This window comes from Oncorhynchus tshawytscha, linkage group LG03 (genome assembly GCF_018296145.1).
Source record: "Oncorhynchus tshawytscha isolate Ot180627B linkage group LG03, Otsh_v2.0, whole genome shotgun sequence".
Classification (NCBI taxonomy): Eukaryota; Metazoa; Chordata; class Actinopteri; order Salmoniformes; family Salmonidae; genus Oncorhynchus; species Oncorhynchus tshawytscha.
In genome coordinates, this window is record NC_056431.1 from 60,487,590 (window position 1) to 60,505,196 (window position 17,607).

The following is a 17,607-nucleotide window of genomic DNA, read 5'->3' on the forward strand; positions in this document are numbered from 1 at the left end:
AGATGTTTCAGGAGTGTGGTCACGTGTGCTAGCAAGGCAGAGGTCCCAAGTTCACACCAGGTATGGGCCCAATAATGAGGAAGTGGCATAGCCGCGGGAAGTAAGGTTGCTTCCACACCCCCTGAAAAAATGTGAAAACTTACTCTTTCAAGGGTTTTTCTTTATTTGTACTATTTTCTACATTGTAGAATAATAGTGAAGACAAACTATGAAATAACACATGGAATCATGTAGTAACCAAAAAAGTGTTAAATCAAAATATATTTTAGATTCTTCAAATAGCCACTTTTTGCCTTGGGTGAAGGCTTTGCACACTTGGCATTCTCTCAACCAGCTTTATCTGGAATGCTTTTCCAACAGTCTTAAGAGTCCCCACATATGATGAGCACTTGTTGGTGGCTTTCCCTTCACTCTGCGGTCCGACTTATCCCGAACCATCTCAATTTGGTTGAGGTCGGAGGCTCATGGTAGAGAAATTAACATCCAATTAACTGGCAACAGCTATGGTGGACATTCCTGCTATCAGCTTGCCAATTGCACGCTCCCTCAACTTGAGAAATCTGTGGCACTGTGTTGTGACAACCACAATTTAGAGTGGTCTTTTATTGTCCCCAACACAAGGTGCACGTGTGTAATGATCATGCTCTTTAATATGCCACACCTGTCAGGTGGATGGATTCTTGGCAAAGGAGAAATACTCACTAACAGACATGTAAACAAGTTAGTGCACATTTAAAATAAGCTTTTTGTGCATATGGAACATGTCTGGGATCTTATTTCAGCTCATGAAACATGGGACCAACACTTTACATTTTGCGTTTATATTTTTGTTCAGTATACAGTTGTCTTCAGTACCATCAAGAAAACAAATTGGGCAAAAAAAGAAAATCGCAGCACCCCCCAAACTACTTCCTGCGGTTATGGGAAGTGGTACTGATTAGCAAGCATCACTCTGCAGCTTGCACCCTAGGAGTGGCAGAATCTCACCTGCCTGTCAGTGCGAGTTTGCGCCAGATATGGTTCAAATTGGGAAATGGTGCTTGCTAAGCAAGCAGCGTGAATTCCTTTACAGATACATTATAACACAGATCTTCACTTGAAACAGAAGAGGGGTTTGCCTGAGTGCAGGTGGATGAATTCTTGTCATAAACCTATGACTCATACATAGAGCTATGTATCTGTGGCCATGGGGTCCACCCATATTCCTCTGCTGGAGAAAGACTGGTTGCTGCTCTGCGCATCCTTGAGTTTGAAGAGAGCAGTTTCCACTCCAATGACAAGAACAAACTATCCACGGGCAGCAAGGCAATAGAAAAGGGCTGTGTGATATGTATGAAAATGCATGGTTGGCTGTGTAAGTAGCAGTAGTTTTGAACCCAGGCGGATTTCAACACAGTATTATACTTAATTGACACTGCCGACTGCTGGTATTACATGATACTCTAAGCATGTTCCCAGGCTCTGCAAATGAAATCTTGACAGATTTTTACTACAGTTTAGACATATTTATTTGCTGTGTATATGAAATATTATTTACACTGAAGTCATATGAATACAATTATTCACTTCATAATTATGTTATGGGATAAGAAATCATTTTTAAAAACAAATCTCCAGAGTCTGATACCATTAGTCCCCAAAATGAAACCTTGTCTAAAAAGGACAGGCAATGGAAATTGCCCAACAAGATGGGCCTTCCTTGCGACTATCACAGACATCTGTCAAGTCAGAACTGAGGCATTGATGGACGTCAGACATCAAAAGTCAATAAGGCCATACATGAAGGGTTGTAGAGTCTCAGGACATGAGGTTTGAGGGGTAGTTAGTGAAACAGCGGAACTCGTTGGCCAGGTTTTTGTTGTGTTTAGGCAGGAAGCTGCATATCTTCAGACCCATCAACTTCACTGCATGCTCCTCCATGATGGCTCCTGATGGAGTGGTAGATAAAACAAATTTTAAAAAGCTACAAAGAGCGGCATGTCATTCTGGTATGTGTAAGAATGCCCATATTCAGTGTTGTGTGCGGTATGGAGAAGGGCACAAGCCCGAGGACAGACACAGCAATGAGAGGCTCACCAGTGCAGAGCAGCACCTTGCCCTTGGCCAGGTACTTCACAGTCTGGGCGACCTTATTGAGGCACTCCTCAGACAGGTAGGGGGGGTCAGCTAGGACAATGTCGAAACTCTGTGGGGCCACATCCTCTGGGAGAGCAAGGGGCTCGTTGTAGTCATAGAAGATGAACTCTTGGCCGTAGGTGGCGAAACGGCGGTCATACTCTAGAACCACAGCCGACACACCGTCAGAGCCCTCCACCACCCCCTGCTTCAGCTTCTGGTACACACTGGGTGCGCTCAGACAGGCTATCCTGGAACGTAACATCACAAGCTTTAGAAGGGCAGTCTGTAGTGAATTACACCCCAGCCGTGGCAGACACCCGACTGTGTAGATGCATAGTACATTATCCCTCTCACCTGCCACCTTTCCCAGCTTCCTGAATAACCTCTTCAACTAGCCGTGTTGCTGTCTCATCGCTATACCAGAATTGGCTCATACGCTGGTGGACAGATATCAAGCCATGTAAATACAGCCATAATGTAGCAATAGAGGGAAGTGGAGGGAGAATAGCCAATAGACCAGCTGATAAGTTTAGCAGCATTATCTAGCATCACGGTCAACATACCCAGTCCTCTTCCACCGCCCCCACAGAGTACTTGTCCACCGGTGCTGTGCTCTGCACAAGCCCGTCTCTCTCCTCCCTGTAAAACTCCTGCAGGGCAGCAAGGGTGGCCGCAGACAGCTGAGGGATATCTTCGTCGCTGTCACTCATGGCTTCAAACTTGCTGGAAGGTCGATGACAACCACCTACACGTAACACAAACTGGAAAGCTAGCTAGTGAACTGCTACGGTGGCTAGTTAGCGTCAGTGTGTTACGCGCTAACAAGTTACTACTGAAAACAGCAATGCTAGCTAGTTAGCCAGAACGTGCAAGACAGAAATATTTGCCTACTGTAAAATAGTGTAATACCTTTGCGTGGTGTGTTGCTGGTTTCTGAAAATAAATATTAACTGTCGCTACTGATTAATCGCTTACAACACGTGTCAAGAAATAACATACACTGCAGTTACGGTGTCCGAGGAAGGTCATATGGTATTCTACATGAGCGATTTTGTGTAGGCTGCGCACTATTGATATGCTGTTAGCGAACGATTCGTTCTTTTTACTGACACGAGATTCGCGATTCAAATTTCTAAGTAACTCGTTCATTGTAATCGTTCGTTTGACCTGATAGTGCTAGCTGCAATGTGTCATACACACCGAGGTATAATATAACCCTACAGTAGGATTAATACACGTTCCTCCGGATCAACTGCTCCAAAGTGCTCCGACTATGCTCATAGAAAAATAGATAATGAGCATAGAGAATAAAAATACATGTTTAGAACTGATCATAGATCGCATGCTACAAGAATGACTGTAATTAATTGATTATTGAATGTTATGAGATGGACACAGCTCAACAAACTCCACCCCTAGAACGAATCGTTTGGTGGGCTGTAGTTCACGAACGACTGCTCATCACCCTCATGGGAGTCAAGCAATGTATTCCGTTAAGAGTCGTTCACAATCTAGTCTGGTTGAGGCCACTAGACCTCGTTTGAAATGTATCAAATAATACGTGTATGCCTAGCAATCAACAAATGTAACGTTACATAGTTTAAAGCACACGTTTACGCGTCTGTAAAAAATGAAAGCTCCCATAGAATCATGGCTCTTTCGAGTTCAGTTCATCGTTCGCCGTTTAACGAAATGAAAGATTAATTTTAAAAAGCCTCACTTCCCATCACTACTGTGCATGAATGACACAGTCAAAATTATTTGTTTAATTAAATACATTCAAATAATTTCTACATTAACTTCAAACATTTTTATTTGGGATTTTGTTTTCAACAACCACGATCAAAACGGGATAATGGAACTTTTTCCATATTCTGTATAACAGGAAATTGAGATGGACAAAAATGAAAACAATGTAAACAGAAAAGGAAAAACGAAGTATTTTACATAATACGTTTATGTACACTTTTACATTTCAATACAATTCATTCAGGCATTCCAAAATAACCAGGGTTGTGCTCTAAACAGAGGAAGGGCAGTGAGTCATTCTCAAATGCATGGTTAAAACAAGTGCTTATTACAGTGCCTTCCGAAAGTATTCAGACCCCTTGACTTTTTCCACATTTTGTTAAATTACAGCCTTAATCTAAAATGGATTAAATGGTCCCCCCCATAAATTGACACACAATACCCCATAATGACAAAGCAAAAACTGGTTTATAGATTTTTTTTCTTCTCATTTACACAAAAAAAAGAAAGTTAATATCACATTTACATTAGTTTTCAGACACTTTAATAAAGTACTTTGTTGAAGCACCTTTGGCAGCGATTACAGCCTGGAGTCTTCTTGGGTATGACGCTACAAGCTTGGCACACCTGCATTTGGGGAGTATCTCCCATTCTTCTCTGCAGATCTTCTCAAGCTCTGTCAGGTTGGATGGGGAGCATTGCTGCACAGCTATTTTCAGGTCTCTCAAGAGATGTTTGATCGGGTTCAAGTCCAGGCTCTGGCTGGGCCACTCAATGACATTCAGAGACTTGTCCCGAAGCCACTCCGGAGTTGTCTTGGCTGTGTGCTTAGGGTCGACCATTGCCCCAGTCTGAGGTCCTGAGCACTCTGGAGAAGGTTTTCATCAAGGATCCCTCAATTTTTTCTGTTCATCTTTGCCTCGATCATGACCAGTCTCCGCCACTGAAAAACATCCCCACAGCATGATGCTGTCACCACTATGCTTCACTGTAGGGATGGTGCCAGGTTTCCTCCAGACGTACGCTTGGCATTCAGGCCAAATAGTTCAATCTTGGTTTCATCAGACCAGAGAATCTGGTTTCTCATGGTCAGAGTCTTTTTGGTGCCTTTTGGCAAACTCCAAGTGGAAGGTTCTCCCATCTCCACAGAGGAACTCTCTAGAGCTCTGTCAGTGACCATTGGGTTCTTGTTCACCTCCCTGACCAATGCCCTTCATCCCCGATTGCGCAGTTTGGCCGGGCGGCCTGCTCTGACATGTACTGTCAACTGTGGGACCTTATACAGACAGGTGTGTTTCCTTTCCAAATCATGTCCAATCAATTGAATTCACCACAGGTGTACTCTAATCAAGTTGTAAACATCTCAAGGATGATCAATGGAAACAGGACGCACCTGAGCTCCATTTCGAGTCTCATAGCAAAGCGTCTGAATTCTTATGTAAATAAGGTATTTCTGTTTAGAGATTTTAATAAATTAGCAAACTTTTTTTTATTTTTTTACTGTTTTCGCTTTGTCATTATGAGGTATTGTGTGTTGATTGCTGAGGAAATTGTTTTATTTTATCCATTTTAAAATAAGGCTGTAACGTAACAAAACCTGGAAAAAGTCAAGGCGTCTGAAAACTTTCTGAAGGCACTATATGTTCCTTTTTTGGTTCATTATTGCTTCAGTTATAGGGACTTGAACTTCCATCCAGTGTGTTTTGAAGTGGAAAGAGTGGCTGTGACATAGAAAAATATAACTAGAGAGAGTAGGCTAAACTTCAGGGGCCCAACCTTCCTAAGGGCCTAAGGCTTCCAATAATTGTCTGTGTCTTGGCTGTGGGCAGTCAGGACTGAAATGGTTCTAGGGAGACAGAGGGTGGCAGAGAATAGAACTACAATCCAGAATGATAAAGAAATCTAATAAAACGTTTTCAAATTCACCCTCTTTCTTAAAGTGAACGCATCATAACCATACAAATTCAGCTTCTCCTCCATCTATCTTATAAAACTTTTCAGTCATTGTTTTAAACATATATTTTTTCCACTTTTTTTGAAAACATATATACACCCTTGATGAACATGAAGTGATTTTTTTTTTTTTGTCATCGGCCCTCCCATTTAACAGATTCAGCAGCCCGAAGGTGGCGGGATCGAGCCTCTCGTTGTCATGGAGATCTGTGTGTGTGTGCTTCCACCGAGTTCTTGGTATGTGACAGGCACAGTCGTTGCTGTACGTAAGACACGTCTCAGCTTGGCCACATGGACACACAGGAGTCGACACACAGGAGTCGACACACAGGAGTCGACACACAGGAGTCGACACACAGGAGTCGACACACAGGAGTCGACACACAGGAGTCGACACACAGGAGTCGACACACAGGAGTCGACACACAGGAGTCGACACACAGGAGTCGACACACAGGAGTCGACACACAGGAGTCGACACACGACACAAACAAGAAAACAAAGGCACTCTGGGGGCGGGGTCGAGGGTGTAGAGGCAGGGAGAGAGGGAGAGGCATAGCGTTCTCAGAACAGATTGGCACCTACTCCTGTTGTGTTCATCCCAACCCTCCCACTGGCAAACTCAAAAAATGCTTGGATGAGGGGACGAGTCCATCCCTCTCTGATCCCCCCTCCCCCACTGTATGTGTGCGCTGGGGGCCTCTGATGAAAAAGGAGAGGATTGGGGAGGAGCAGGCGTGGAAACCTGCCCAAACGAAACTATAGTCCAGTCCACACCCCTGCTCCCTTCAGTGTCTCAACCTTCCCCCTTTATGTCACAGTCTAACAGTGCAGCTCCTCAGCTCTGTTGGTCTCTGTTTCATGGTTTGGCGTGGTCAAGGTAGATAGGTAGATCATCTGTGAGCGGGTTGGACATAGAAATAGGTGCTAGGGAGGAGGGGAGTTTGGGGGCTAGTGGTTATTTGACACAGAGCAGCCCACCTACATTGGACACAAACTCCTCTAGGCTCTTGAGGAAGTCCACCTTCTGCTTGCGGTCCATGCTCGGGGGCGTGCTGCTGGCTGTCAGCTTGTTAAAGGCGTCAGCCAGTCGCTGGTAGATGACGGCATCTCGCTGGGTGGCGAGCAGAGACTCCACCAGCTCCTTGTACTCCGCCTGGAGAGAGGATAGGGAATTACGTCATCATATGAGGCACAACGTCCACATAGATCACCATAGCCAATCAAGAATAAGATACATGTGCGTGGGAAGTATACTCACTTGATGCAGGCACACTAGTGTATAGAGAGCTTCTCCCGCTGCCACTGTGATCTCTGTGTTGTGTTTCTGCAGTACCAGCATGTCAAACACCAACTAGAGAGGGAGAGAGAAAGATTTTCCATTATAAAACATTTCCTCTTTTTGAGAACAATTAAATGAGGCAGACCCTGCAGTTAGGAGAAAATCCCCGGAGGGGGGTGCCTCACCTTGAGGAAGTGGCGTGTAGCGATGAAGAGGGGCGTGTCTTTCTCCTGGGTCTTGGCACATTGCTCAGCCAGGGGGGACAGAGCCTCCAGACACAGCTGGCTGACCTCTGAACTCATGGATGTCATGCCCAGCTCTAGGGAGTACATGAGACTCTTGAACAGCTCCTCTGGTAGCTGGGGGATCTTCTCAGGAAAAATCTCACAGATGAACGTGATGAGCTTGTAGTACTGGTTACACAGAGACGGGAACTGGAAGCACACAGCGACAAACCAGTTATACAACCGTTTGTAGTACAGTGACTATGTAGATCACTACTTCAAAACTACTTCAAGGAAGGGAGCATTGTACATGAATTGGCCCTGGGTCTTACCTTGAGCAGGTCCTGAGACATGAGAGGCAGAATGATGTTGACCCCAAACAGAACTACGTCTGCAGCCGACACCGACCGACCTGCCGCTCCCGAACCCTGCTCCTGCCCCCGGAACACCTCATCTATTCCAACATCAACACGCAAACACAAGAGAGGACTTGGTAAGTATCGACAATTAACTAGGAACCTAAAATATCATACATAAACGTTGACTGATTTTGGCGATGAAGACACACACCTGTGTCTGAGAAGTCAATGAACTCCTTAGAGAGCAGGTTGGTGAGCAGCTCCATGATGAGCAGCAGGTCCTGGTACTGGTCCTCCTCAGCAGCCACATCAGCCCTCTTCCTGCCCAGGTTGTTCTTAGAGTAGACCTGCAGCAGAGTCAGGCACACCTCGTACAGCTTCATAGACTTCGACTGGGGGGGCAGAGAGGGAAAAGAGGTAGCTGTTGACTCGTCTTCCCAGTGAAATTTCCCACACACACAACTACCAGACTTATTTACAATGGCTAATACTGCACAATTTAAACACTTGCCCCCCAATTCCCCCTTTCTCTTATTCACGTGTAAATATTGGACTATAAACTGTGCCTTCCTATATTATACTTATGATAAAATGTTTGTTCTATTCTACTGAGCTACTTACTTTATTCATATTCTTATCTTTTATTATTCCTTATTGTCTAGAATACACCATGTGTATCCTGTACATACGACTAATAAAACTTTAAACCTATCCGATTAAATTGCTTTACGCAGAATACAAGTAGAGGGATTTGTAATAAAGTGTGTGATTATTATTAAAGTGATCCTCACCTCTCCCAGGTAGCAAATCTGTTTGTGGGCGACCTCCACGAACACCTCGATGATGAGGTTGACCGTCTCTGGTGTGTTGCGGTACACCTCCATCAGGCCGATGCAGCTGGACAGGAAGTCCATGAGGAAGCTGAAGAGAGACGCCACGTTGTCGATCTGCGTTGCCTCGGCGATGCCACACAGGGCCTCCAGGGTGGCAACGATCTCCCGCTTCACACTCTCCTCCTGACAGATCTGAGGAAAGTTCTCCTGGTTTATCAGGTTGAGGAAGCGCTGCTGGAGGGGGTGTAGCACCTGGAGGGAGAGGATCAGAGAGGTGATCAATCAATCACATCCAATCAATCAACAACATTTGTCACAAAGTGCTTCACAGTAACGTGGCTCCAACCCCCAAAGGAGAGAAGGGATGAAGAGAGAAAGATCGGACTATTTTCATTCCCAACTCTTCTCTAATGGTCTACTGTACTGTACACCCTCTACAGTCAGAGCAGCTGGAAGTCAAGACAGCTGCCATCTCATTCTTAAATCTCTCCCAATGGCTTTGGAGTCATCTTGCATTAATATAGAAAGGCCTTCAAGATCATTATGAGGATCATTATCACACGATAGACTCTAGGGAAATCTAATGGTTTTGGTTAAATCATTTGGCTTCACCGTTTGTTACTACTGAAGTCTATGTGGAGAGTGGTTAAACAGAATCACCACAGTAGGGAAGTTACAGGGAAAAAAACTATTGAGATCTCAATGTGCTACCAGCTGATGTCCATTTGGAAAGAGAGCCTATATAAAGGAAATCTGAAGGGAGATGACACTTGAGAGCTGTCAGGTATTGTCCTCTGAGGGACGTGTGTGAGTTAGTTCCATTCAGGGATTCCGAGTGGGGGATTCCGTGTGTGTGTGTTGTCTCTGGCTTCTATAGGGTTCCCCACCTCTGTCCAGTACTGCTGTTTGGTGTCTGAGTCCATGTGTGCAAAGCCCCCCAGAACCAGGGCCTTCATCAGGGACCTCTGTACTGAGCTGGACAGTAGGTCTAGGGGAGGGCTGCGGCTGGCAAACTGCTTTGCCAAGTTCCACCAGTTCTCACACTGTACCACAATGTTGGCCCTGAGAAAGGAGGGATGGAGAAAGGTTTGTTGGCATTTGATATCATTGGTGAGATAATGAAAAAGTAAAAAACTATCATTCCACCACAAGGGGGCGTTGTTTCAAGCACCAACGCTTAGGCTCATATCCTATCTATATTTTTGTGTGTGCATATTTCAAGTCAGGATACAGAATTGAGTCAGTGTCTCACCTCTCCCTCTTCTCCACCAGACAGACCAGTAGCTCCACCTGATCAGTCAGCAAGTCAGTCAGCCAGTGTCTCACCTCTCCTTCTTCTCCACCTGACCAGTCAGTCAGCCAGTCAGTCAGTCAGTCAGTGTCTCACCTCTCCCTCTTCTCCACCTGACCAGTCGGTCAGCCAGTCAGTCAGTGTCTCACCTCTCCCTCTTCTCCACCATACAGACTAGTAGCTCCACCTGACCAGTCGGTCAGCCAGTCAGTCAGTGTCTCACCTCTCCCTCTTCTCCACCTGACCAGTCGGTCAGCCAGTCAGTCAGTGTCTCACCTCTCCCTCTTCTCCACCATACAGACTAGTAGCTCCACCTGACCAGTCGGTCAGCCAGTCAGTCAGTGTCTCACCTCTCCCTCTTCTCCACTAGACAGACTAGTAGCTCCACCTGACCAGTCGGTCAGCCAGTCAGTCAGTGTCTCACCTCTCCCTCTTCTCCACCAGACAGACCAGTAGCTCCACCTGATCAGTCAGCCAGTGTCTCACCTCTCCCTCTTCTCCACCTGACCAGTCGGTCAGCCAGTCAGTCAGTCAGTGTCTCACCTCTCCCTCTTCTCCACCTGACCAGTCGGTCAGCCAGTCAGTCAGTGTCTCACCTCTCCCTCTTCTCCACCATACAGACTAGTAGCTCCACCTGACCAGTCGGTCAGCCAGTCAGTCAGTGTCTCACCTCTCCCTCTTCTCCACCATACAGACTAGTAGCTCCACCTGACCAGTCGGTCAGCCAGTCAGTCAGTGTCTCACCTCTCCCTCTTCTCCACTAGACAGACTAGTAGCTCCACCTGACCAGTCGGTCAGCCAGTCAGTCAGTGTCTCACCTCTCCCTCTTCTCCACCATACAGACTAGTAGCTCCACCTGACCAGTCGGTCAGCCAGTCAGTCAGTGTCTCACCTCTCCCTCTTCTCCACCAGACAGACCAGTAGCTCCACCGTGTCATTGGCCAGTTCAGGTTCAGAGCTCCACACAGACAGGTTGTTGATCACCTTCTCCAGCAGGTATCCCACAATCCACTGGGCCCCCTCCGTGTCTGCCCCGAATGCCATGCTCAGGGGGATACTGATCTAAAGGAGGGATAAATAGTGAGAAAGTGGTGTGAAATGGTGGAGGGATAGATGAAAATCACTGCAACACTTTAAAAGATCAGATGTCATAAATAGCCATTGTCCAGTGATATACTGCACTCCTCACAATGCCATTATCCACAGGGAACCAGCTTCTACAACACACTTCCAGAGAGTACACTGGTGTCAAGGTGACAGAGCACGGGTGGTGTAAACATGACCGAACTGGTGGTGTAAACATGAAAGTGTTGGAAGACCATCCCTAGCATTTTCACCACCTCGTGTCCAGTAGCCACCTCTTCGTCACCTCAAGTGTACAGTAGCCGCCACCTCAAGTGTACAGTAGCTGCCACCTCAAGTGTACAGTAGGGTTCAGTGACTATCACCTGTCAAATCCATGCCCGAGACATTACCATGCCAGTGTTCTGTGGGCCTTCTGTGGGCCTTAGGAACTTAGAGAGGGTTGTAAAGTGAGAAGTTTTGTATTATGGACGGCCATTATAAGACAAATCAGACAGTGGTGTCTGGTGTTAGTTGTACCTGTTCGTAGAGTTTCTCGTCCACCAGTAGGTAAGTCTTGGCCCAGCGTTTGAGGAACCACACAATGTCCTTCCCCATCTGAGGGCTGAGCAGTTCTGTCAGACTGGCCCTCGTAGCCCTGGACTCCACCTCTGATGTCCTCAACACCGCTGACAACAACCTGACAGAGAGGGTGGGAGGGAGGGAAGGAGGGAGAGAGAGGGTGGGAGAGAGAGAGAGAGGGAGCAGGTGGGAGAGAGAGAGAGAGAGGGTGGGAGAGAGAGGGAGAGAGGGTGGGAGAGAGAGAGAGAGAGGGTGGGAGGGAGAGAGAGAGAGAGGGTGGGAGGGAGAGAGAGAGCGGGTGGGTGGGAGAGAGAGAGCGGGTGGGTGGGGAGAGAGCGGGTGGGTGGAGAGAGAGAGAGCGGGTGGGTGGGAGGGAGAGAGAGGGAAGGAGGGAGAGAGGGTGGGTGGGAGGGAGAGAGAGGGTGGGTGGGTGGGAGGGAGGGAGAGAGAGAGAGAGGGTGGGTGGGAGGGAGAGGGTGGGTGGGAGGGAGAGGGTGGGAGGGAGGGAGAGAGAGGGTGGGTGGGTGGGAAGGAGGGAGAGAGCGGGTGGGTGGGAGGGAGAAAGCGGGTGGGGGAGAGAGAAAGCGGGTGGGAGAGAGCGGGTGGGTGGGAGGGAGAGAGAGGGAAGGAGGGAGAGAGGGAGGGTGGGAAGGAAAGAGGGAGAGAGAGGGAAGGAGGGAGAGAGAGGGAAGGAGGGAGAGAGAGGGTGGGAGGGAGAGAGAGCGGGTGGGAGGGAGGGAGGGAAGGAGGGAGAGAAGGAGGGAGAGAGCGGGTGGGTGGGAGGGAGGGAGGGAGAGAGAGAGGGTGGGTGGGAGGGAGAGAGAGAGGGTGGGAGGGAGGGAAGGAGGGAGAGAGAGAGGGTGGGAGGGAGGGAGAGAGAGGGTGTGAGGGAAGGAGGGGAGAGGGTGGGTGGGAGGGAGAGAGAGGGTGGGTGGGAGGGAGGGGAGAGAGAGGGTGGGTGGGAGGGGAGAGGGTGGGAGGGAGGGGAGAGAGAGGGTGGGAGAGAGGGAGGGAGAGAGGGTGGGTGGGAGGGAGGGAGAGAGAGAGGGTGGGTGGGTGGAGGGAGAAAGCGGGTGGGAGAGAGAGAGCAGGTGGGTGGGAGGGAGAGAGAGGGAAGGAGGGAGAGAGGGAGGGTGGGGAGGGAGAGAGAGAGCGGGTGGGTGGGAGGGAAGGAGGGAGGGAGAGCGAGGGTGCGAGGGAAGGAGGGAGAGCGAGGGTGCGAGGGAAGGAGGGAGAGCGAGGGAGAGCGAGGGAAGGAGGGAGAGCGAGGGAATGAGGGAGAGCGAGGGAGAGCGAGGGAATGAGGGAGAGCGAGGGAATGAGGGAGAGCGAGGGAATGAGGGAGAGCGAGGGAATGAGGGAGAGCGAGGGAATGAGGGAAGGAGGAGAGAGAGGGTGGGAGGGAGAGAGAGAGAGGGTGGGAGGGAGAGAGAGAGGGTGGGAGGGAGAGAGAGCGGGTGGGTGGGAGGGAAGGAGGGAGGGAGCGGGTGGGTGGGAGGGAAGGAGGGAGAGAGAGAGCGGGTGGGTGGGAGGGAGGGAGGGAAGGAGGGAGAGAGGGTGGGTGGGAGGGGAGAGAGGGTGGGTGGGTGGGAGGGTGGGAGAGAGAGAGGGTGGGTGGGAGGGAGAGGGTGGGTGGGAGAGAGGGTGGGAGGGAGGGAGAGAGAGGGTGGGTGGGAGGGAGCGGGTGGGAAGGAGGGAGAGAGCGGGTGGGTGGGGGGAGAAAGCGGGTGGGAGAGAGCGGGTGGGTGGGAGGGAGAGAGAGGGAAGGAGGGAGAGAGGGAGGGTGGGAAGGAAAGAGGGAGAGAGAGAGGGTGGGAAGGAAAGAGGGAGAGAGAGGGAAGGAGGGAGAGAGAGGGAAGGAGGGAGAGAGAGAGGGTGGGAGAGAGAGAGGGTGGGAGGGAGGGGGAAGGAGGGAGAGAAGGAGGGAGAGAACGGGTGGGTGGGTGGGTGGGAGGGAGGGAGGGAAGGAGGGGAGAAGGAGGGAGAGAACGGGTGGGTGGGAGGGAGAGGAGAGGGTGGGAGCGAGGGAAGGAGGGAGAGAGAGAGGGTGGGAGGGAGGGAGGAGAGGGTGTGAGGGAAGGAGGGAGAGAGGGTGGGTGGGAGGGAGGAGAGGAGAGAGAGAGGGTGGGTGGGAAGAGCAGGTGGGTGGGAGGGAGAGAGAGGGAAGGAGAGGGAGAGCGGGTGGTTGGGAGGGAAGGAGGGAGGGAGAGCGAGGGTGCGAGGGAAGGAGGGAGAGCGAGGGTGCGAGGGAAGGAGGGAGAGCGAGGGTGCGAGGGAAGGAGGGAGAGCGAGGGTGCGAGGGAAGGAGGGAGAGCGAGGGTGCGAGGGAATGAGGGAGAGCGAGGGTGCGAGGGAGAGCGAGGGAATGAGGGAGAGCGAGGAATGAGGGAGAGCGAGGGAATGAGGGAGAGCGAGGGAATGAGGGAGAGCGAGGGAATGAGGGAGAGCGAGGGAATGAGGGAGAGCGAGGGAATGAGGGAGAGCGAGGGAATGAGGGAGAGCGAGGGAATGAGGGAGAGCGAGGGAATGAGGGAGAGCGAGGGAATGAGGGAGAGCGAGGGAATGAGGGAGAGCGAGGGAATGAGGGAGAGCGAGGGAATGAGGGAGAGCGAGGGAATGAGGGAGAGCGAGGGAGGAATGAGGGAGAGCGAGGGAGAGCGAGGGAGAGCGAGGGAGCGAGGGAGAGCGAGGGAGAGCGAGGGTGCGAGGGAGAGCGAGGGTGCGAGGGAGAGCGAGGGTGCGAGGGGAGAGCGAGGGAGAGCGAGGGTGCGAGGGAGAGCGAGGGTGCGAGGGAGAGCGAGGGTGGAGGGAGAGCGAGGGTGCGAGGGAGAGCGAGGGTGCGAGGGAGAGCGAGGGTGCGAGGGGAGCGAGGGTGCGAGGGAGAGCGAGGGTGCGAGGGAGAGCGAGGGTGCGAGGGGAGCGAGGGTGCGAGGGAGAGCGAGGGTGCGAGGGAGAGCGAGGGTGCGAGGGAGAGCGAGGGTGCGAGGGAGAGCGAGGGTGCGAGGGAGAGCGAGGGTGCGAGGGAGAGCGAGGGTGCGAGGGAGCGAGGGTGCGAGGGAGAGCGAGGGTGCGAGGGAGAGCGAGGGTGCGAGGGGAGCGAGGGTGCGAGGGAGAGCGAGGGTGCGAGGGAGAGCGAGGGAGAGAGGGTGCGAGGGGAGCGAGGGTGCGAGGGAGAGAGGGTGCGAGGGAATGAGGGAGAGCGAGGGTGCGAGGGAATGAGGGAGAGCGAGGGTGCGAGGGAGAGCGAGGGGTGCGAGGGAGAGCGAGGGTGCGAGGGAGAGCGAGGGTGCGAGGGAGAGCGAGGGTGCGAGGGAGAGCGAGGGTGCGAGGGGAGAGCGAGGGTGCGAGGGAGAGGGAGAGCGAGGGTGCGAGGGAATGAGGGAGAGCGAGGGTGCGAGGGAATGAGGGAGAGCGAGGGAATGAGGGAGAGAGCGAGGGGAAGGGTGAGGGAGAGGGTGCGAGGGAATGAGGGAGAGCGAGGGTGCGAGGGGGAGGGAGAGCGAGGGTGCGAGGGAATGAGGGAGAGCGAGGGAATGAGGGGAGCGAGGGTGCGAGGGAATGAGGGAGAGCGAGGGAATGAGGGAGAGCGAGGGAATGAGGGAGAGCGAGGGAATGAGGGAGAGCGAGGGAATGAGGGAGAGCGAGGGAATGAGGGAGAGCGAGGGAATGAGGGAGAGCGAGGGAATGAGGGAGAGCGAGGGAATGAGGGAGAGCGAGGGAATGAGGGAGAGCGAGGGAATGAGGGAGAGCGAGGGAATGAGGGAGAGCGAGGGAATGAGGGAGAGCGAGGGAATGAGGGAGAGCGAGGGAATGAGGGAGAGCGAGGGAATGAGGGAGAGCGAGGGAATGAGGGAGAGCGAGGGAATGAGGGAGAGCGAGGGAATGAGGGAGAGCGAGGGAATGAGGGAGAGCGAGGGAATGAGGGAGAGCGAGGGAATGAGGGAGAGCGAGGGAATGAGGAGGGAATGAGGAGAGAGCGAGGGAATGAGGGAGAGCGAGGGAATGAGGGAGAGGAGGGAATGAGGGAGAGCGAGGGAATGAGGGAGAGGGTGCGAGGGAATGAGGGAGAGCGAGGGTGCGAGGGAATGAGGGAGAGCGAGGGTGCGAGGGAATGAGGGAGAGCGAGGGTGCGAGGGAATGAGGGAGAGCGAGGGTGCGAGGGAATGAGGGAGAGCGAGGGTGCGAGGGAATGAGGGAGAAAGAAGTGAAAGGTAAAAGAAGACAAAATAAATGGAAAAAGAGGAAAATGGACAGAGGGAGATAGAGAATAAAAAGAGAATAAAAAGAGGAAGAGGAGAGAGCGATAACAAGGGATAACAAAGATAAGAAGCCAAGGCCAGGATGAGGGGAGGAACAAAAGAAAGGTGGGAATTCAGTGTCTGTTTAAATCAGTCACTCAGACAACAAATGACCACGTTGACACACGCACCTCTGCGAAAGGCCAGAGAGACATACGGCTTAGTGCATCTTAGTGTTCTGTATGTGAGAGATGGGCCTCAGTACATGCCCACACAGCACCACAGTGCACTGTTTCACATTGTTTGCAAAAACAAAAGCCCATTGACATTAACAGCGTCGGGGTCGCAGTGTTATTAGGAAACCTGATGCTGCCTCTTGTTTTTCCAATCCTCTGTCCATTCTCCTTCACCCCCACAGAGAACAATCCTCTGTCCCCGTGCTCCTTCACCCCCACAGAGAACAATCCTCTGTCCCCGTGCACCTTCACCCCCACAGAACAATCCTGTCCCCGTGCCCCCTCACCCCCACAGAACAATCCTCTGTCCCCGTGCCCCCTCGCAGAACAATCTTCTGTCCCCGTGCCCCTCGCAGAACAATCCTCTGTCCCCGTGCCCCCTCGCAGAACAATCCTCTGTCCCCGTGCCCCCTCGCAGAACAATCCTCTGTCCCCGTGCCCCCCGCAGAACAATCCTCTGTCCCCGTGCCCCCTCGCAGAACAATCCTCTGTCCCCGTGCCCCCTCGCAGAACAATCCTCTGTCCCCGTGCCCCCTCGCAGAACAATCCTCTGTCCCCGTGCCCCCTCGCAGAACAATCCTCTGTCCCCGTGCCCCCTCGCAGAACAATCCTCTGTCCCCGTGCCCCCTCGCAGAACAATCCTCTGTCCCCGTGCCCCCTCGCAGAACAATCCTCTGTCCCCGTGCCCCCCGCAGAACAATCCTCTGTCCCCGTGCCCCCTCGCAGAACAATCCTCTGTCCCCGTGCCCCCTCGCAGAACAATCCTCTGTCCCCGTGCCCCCTCGCAGAACAATCCTCTGTCCCCGTGCCCCCTCGCAGAACAATCCTCTGTCCCCGTGCCCCCTCGCAGAACAATCCTCTGTCCCCGTGCCCCCTCGCAGAACAATCCTCTGTCCCCGTGCCCCCTCGCAGAACAATCCTCTGTCCCCGTGCCCCCTCGCAGAACAATCCTCTGTCCCCGTGCCCCCGCAGAACAATCCTGTCCCCGTGCCCCCTCGCAGAACAATCCTCTGTCCCCGTGCCCCCTCGCAGAACAATCCTCTGTCCCCGTGCCCCTCGCAGAACAATCCTCTGTCCCCGTGCCCCCTCGCAGAACAATCCTCTGTCCCCGTGCCCCCTCGCAGAACAATCCTCTGTCCCCGTGCCCCCTCGCAGAACAATCCTCTGTCCCCGTGCCCCCTCGCAGAACAATCCTCTGTCCCCGTGCCCCCTCGCAGAACAATCCTCTGTGTGCCCCCTCGCAGAACAATCCTCTGTCCCCGTGCCCCCTCGCAGAACAATCCTGTCCCCGTGCCCCTCGCAGAACAATCCTCTGTCCCCGTGCCCCCTCGCAGAACAATCCTCTGTCCCCGTGCCCCTCGCAGAACAATCCTCTGTCCCCGTGCCCCCTCGCAGAACAATCCTCTGTCCCCGTGCCCCCTCGCAGAACAATCCTCTGTCCCTGTGCCTCCTCACCCCCACAGAGAACAATCCAGAGGCCCTTTCCACAACCCCAACCACCTCCAAAATTCCCTATATGATTGCATGTACCCCCCAACCCCACACACATATGACCCTAGCCCCCTCCTAGTCTTACCAGCACCTGGCCCTGCCCTAATTGAATAACATGTTAGGGAGTGGTGGTCTGGTCCGGGGCTGGGAGGGCTGGCGCCGGGGTCTGCTTTAAGGCTGGCCAGGTCG

The 17,607-nt window shown here is 52.2% G+C and overlaps 2 protein-coding genes across 5 annotated transcripts in view; both read right to left on the reverse strand.

The window, feature by feature from the left end:
* Window positions 1-805: 805 nt before the first annotated feature.
* Window positions 806-3,468, reverse strand: eef1akmt1 (EEF1A lysine methyltransferase 1). 3 transcript variants are annotated; one of them, XM_024408834.2, is made up of 5 exons: window positions 3,028-3,468; window positions 2,682-2,863; window positions 2,473-2,555; window positions 2,077-2,366; window positions 806-1,928 (listed from the first exon to the last, which is right to left on the reverse strand). In XM_024408834.2, exons 2-5 carry the CDS (start codon window positions 2,826-2,828, stop codon window positions 1,798-1,800), a joined length of 651 nt encoding a protein of 216 aa, XP_024264602.1. In that variant the 5' UTR covers window positions 2,829-2,863; window positions 3,028-3,468; the 3' UTR covers window positions 806-1,797. The 3 variants fall into 3 exon arrangements, with proteins under 3 accessions (XP_024264602.1, XP_024264594.1, XP_024264588.1); XM_024408826.2 differs by having other exon boundaries at window positions 2,682-2,879; XM_024408820.2 differs by having other exon boundaries at window positions 2,682-3,467.
* Window positions 3,469-5,993: 2,525 nt separating this feature from the next.
* Window positions 5,994-17,607, reverse strand: part of xpo4 (exportin 4) — a 41,131-nt gene continuing 29,517 nt past the window's right edge. Inside the window, exons 14-22 of one of the 2 annotated variants that reach the window (XM_024408850.2) lie at window positions 11,412-11,571; window positions 10,702-10,871; window positions 9,406-9,580; window positions 8,477-8,770; window positions 7,897-8,077; window positions 7,659-7,780; window positions 7,288-7,536; window positions 7,082-7,174; window positions 5,994-6,976 (exon numbers count right to left, since the gene is read on the reverse strand). In XM_024408850.2, coding sequence (XP_024264618.1) covers window positions 6,779-6,976; window positions 7,082-7,174; window positions 7,288-7,536; window positions 7,659-7,780; window positions 7,897-8,077; window positions 8,477-8,770; window positions 9,406-9,580; window positions 10,702-10,871; window positions 11,412-11,571 — 1,642 coding nt within the window. In that variant the 3' untranslated portion in view covers window positions 5,994-6,778. Of the gene's footprint in view, window positions 6,977-7,081; window positions 7,175-7,287; window positions 7,537-7,658; window positions 7,793-7,896; window positions 8,078-8,476; window positions 8,771-9,405; window positions 9,581-10,701; window positions 10,872-11,411; window positions 11,572-17,607 lie in introns of both variants that reach the window. The other variant, XM_024408844.2, reaches the window with a different exon arrangement.

What these genes read in the sequence shown, in the direction of transcription:
- eef1akmt1 (XM_024408834.2), bottom strand. Translation starts at nt 2,828, where the DNA reads ATGAGTGACAGCGACGAAGATATCCCTCAGCTGTCTGCGGCCACCCTT. An exon ending in GAAGCTGGGAAAGGTGGCAG is followed by an intron (nt 2,367 to 2,472) that starts GTGAGAGGGATA and finishes GTTACGTTCCAG; the next exon opens with GATAGCCTGTCTGAGCGCAC. An exon ending in CAAGGTGCTGCTCTGCACTG is followed by an intron (nt 1,929 to 2,076) that starts GTGAGCCTCTCA and finishes CCACTCCATCAG; the next exon opens with GAGCCATCATGGAGGAGCAT.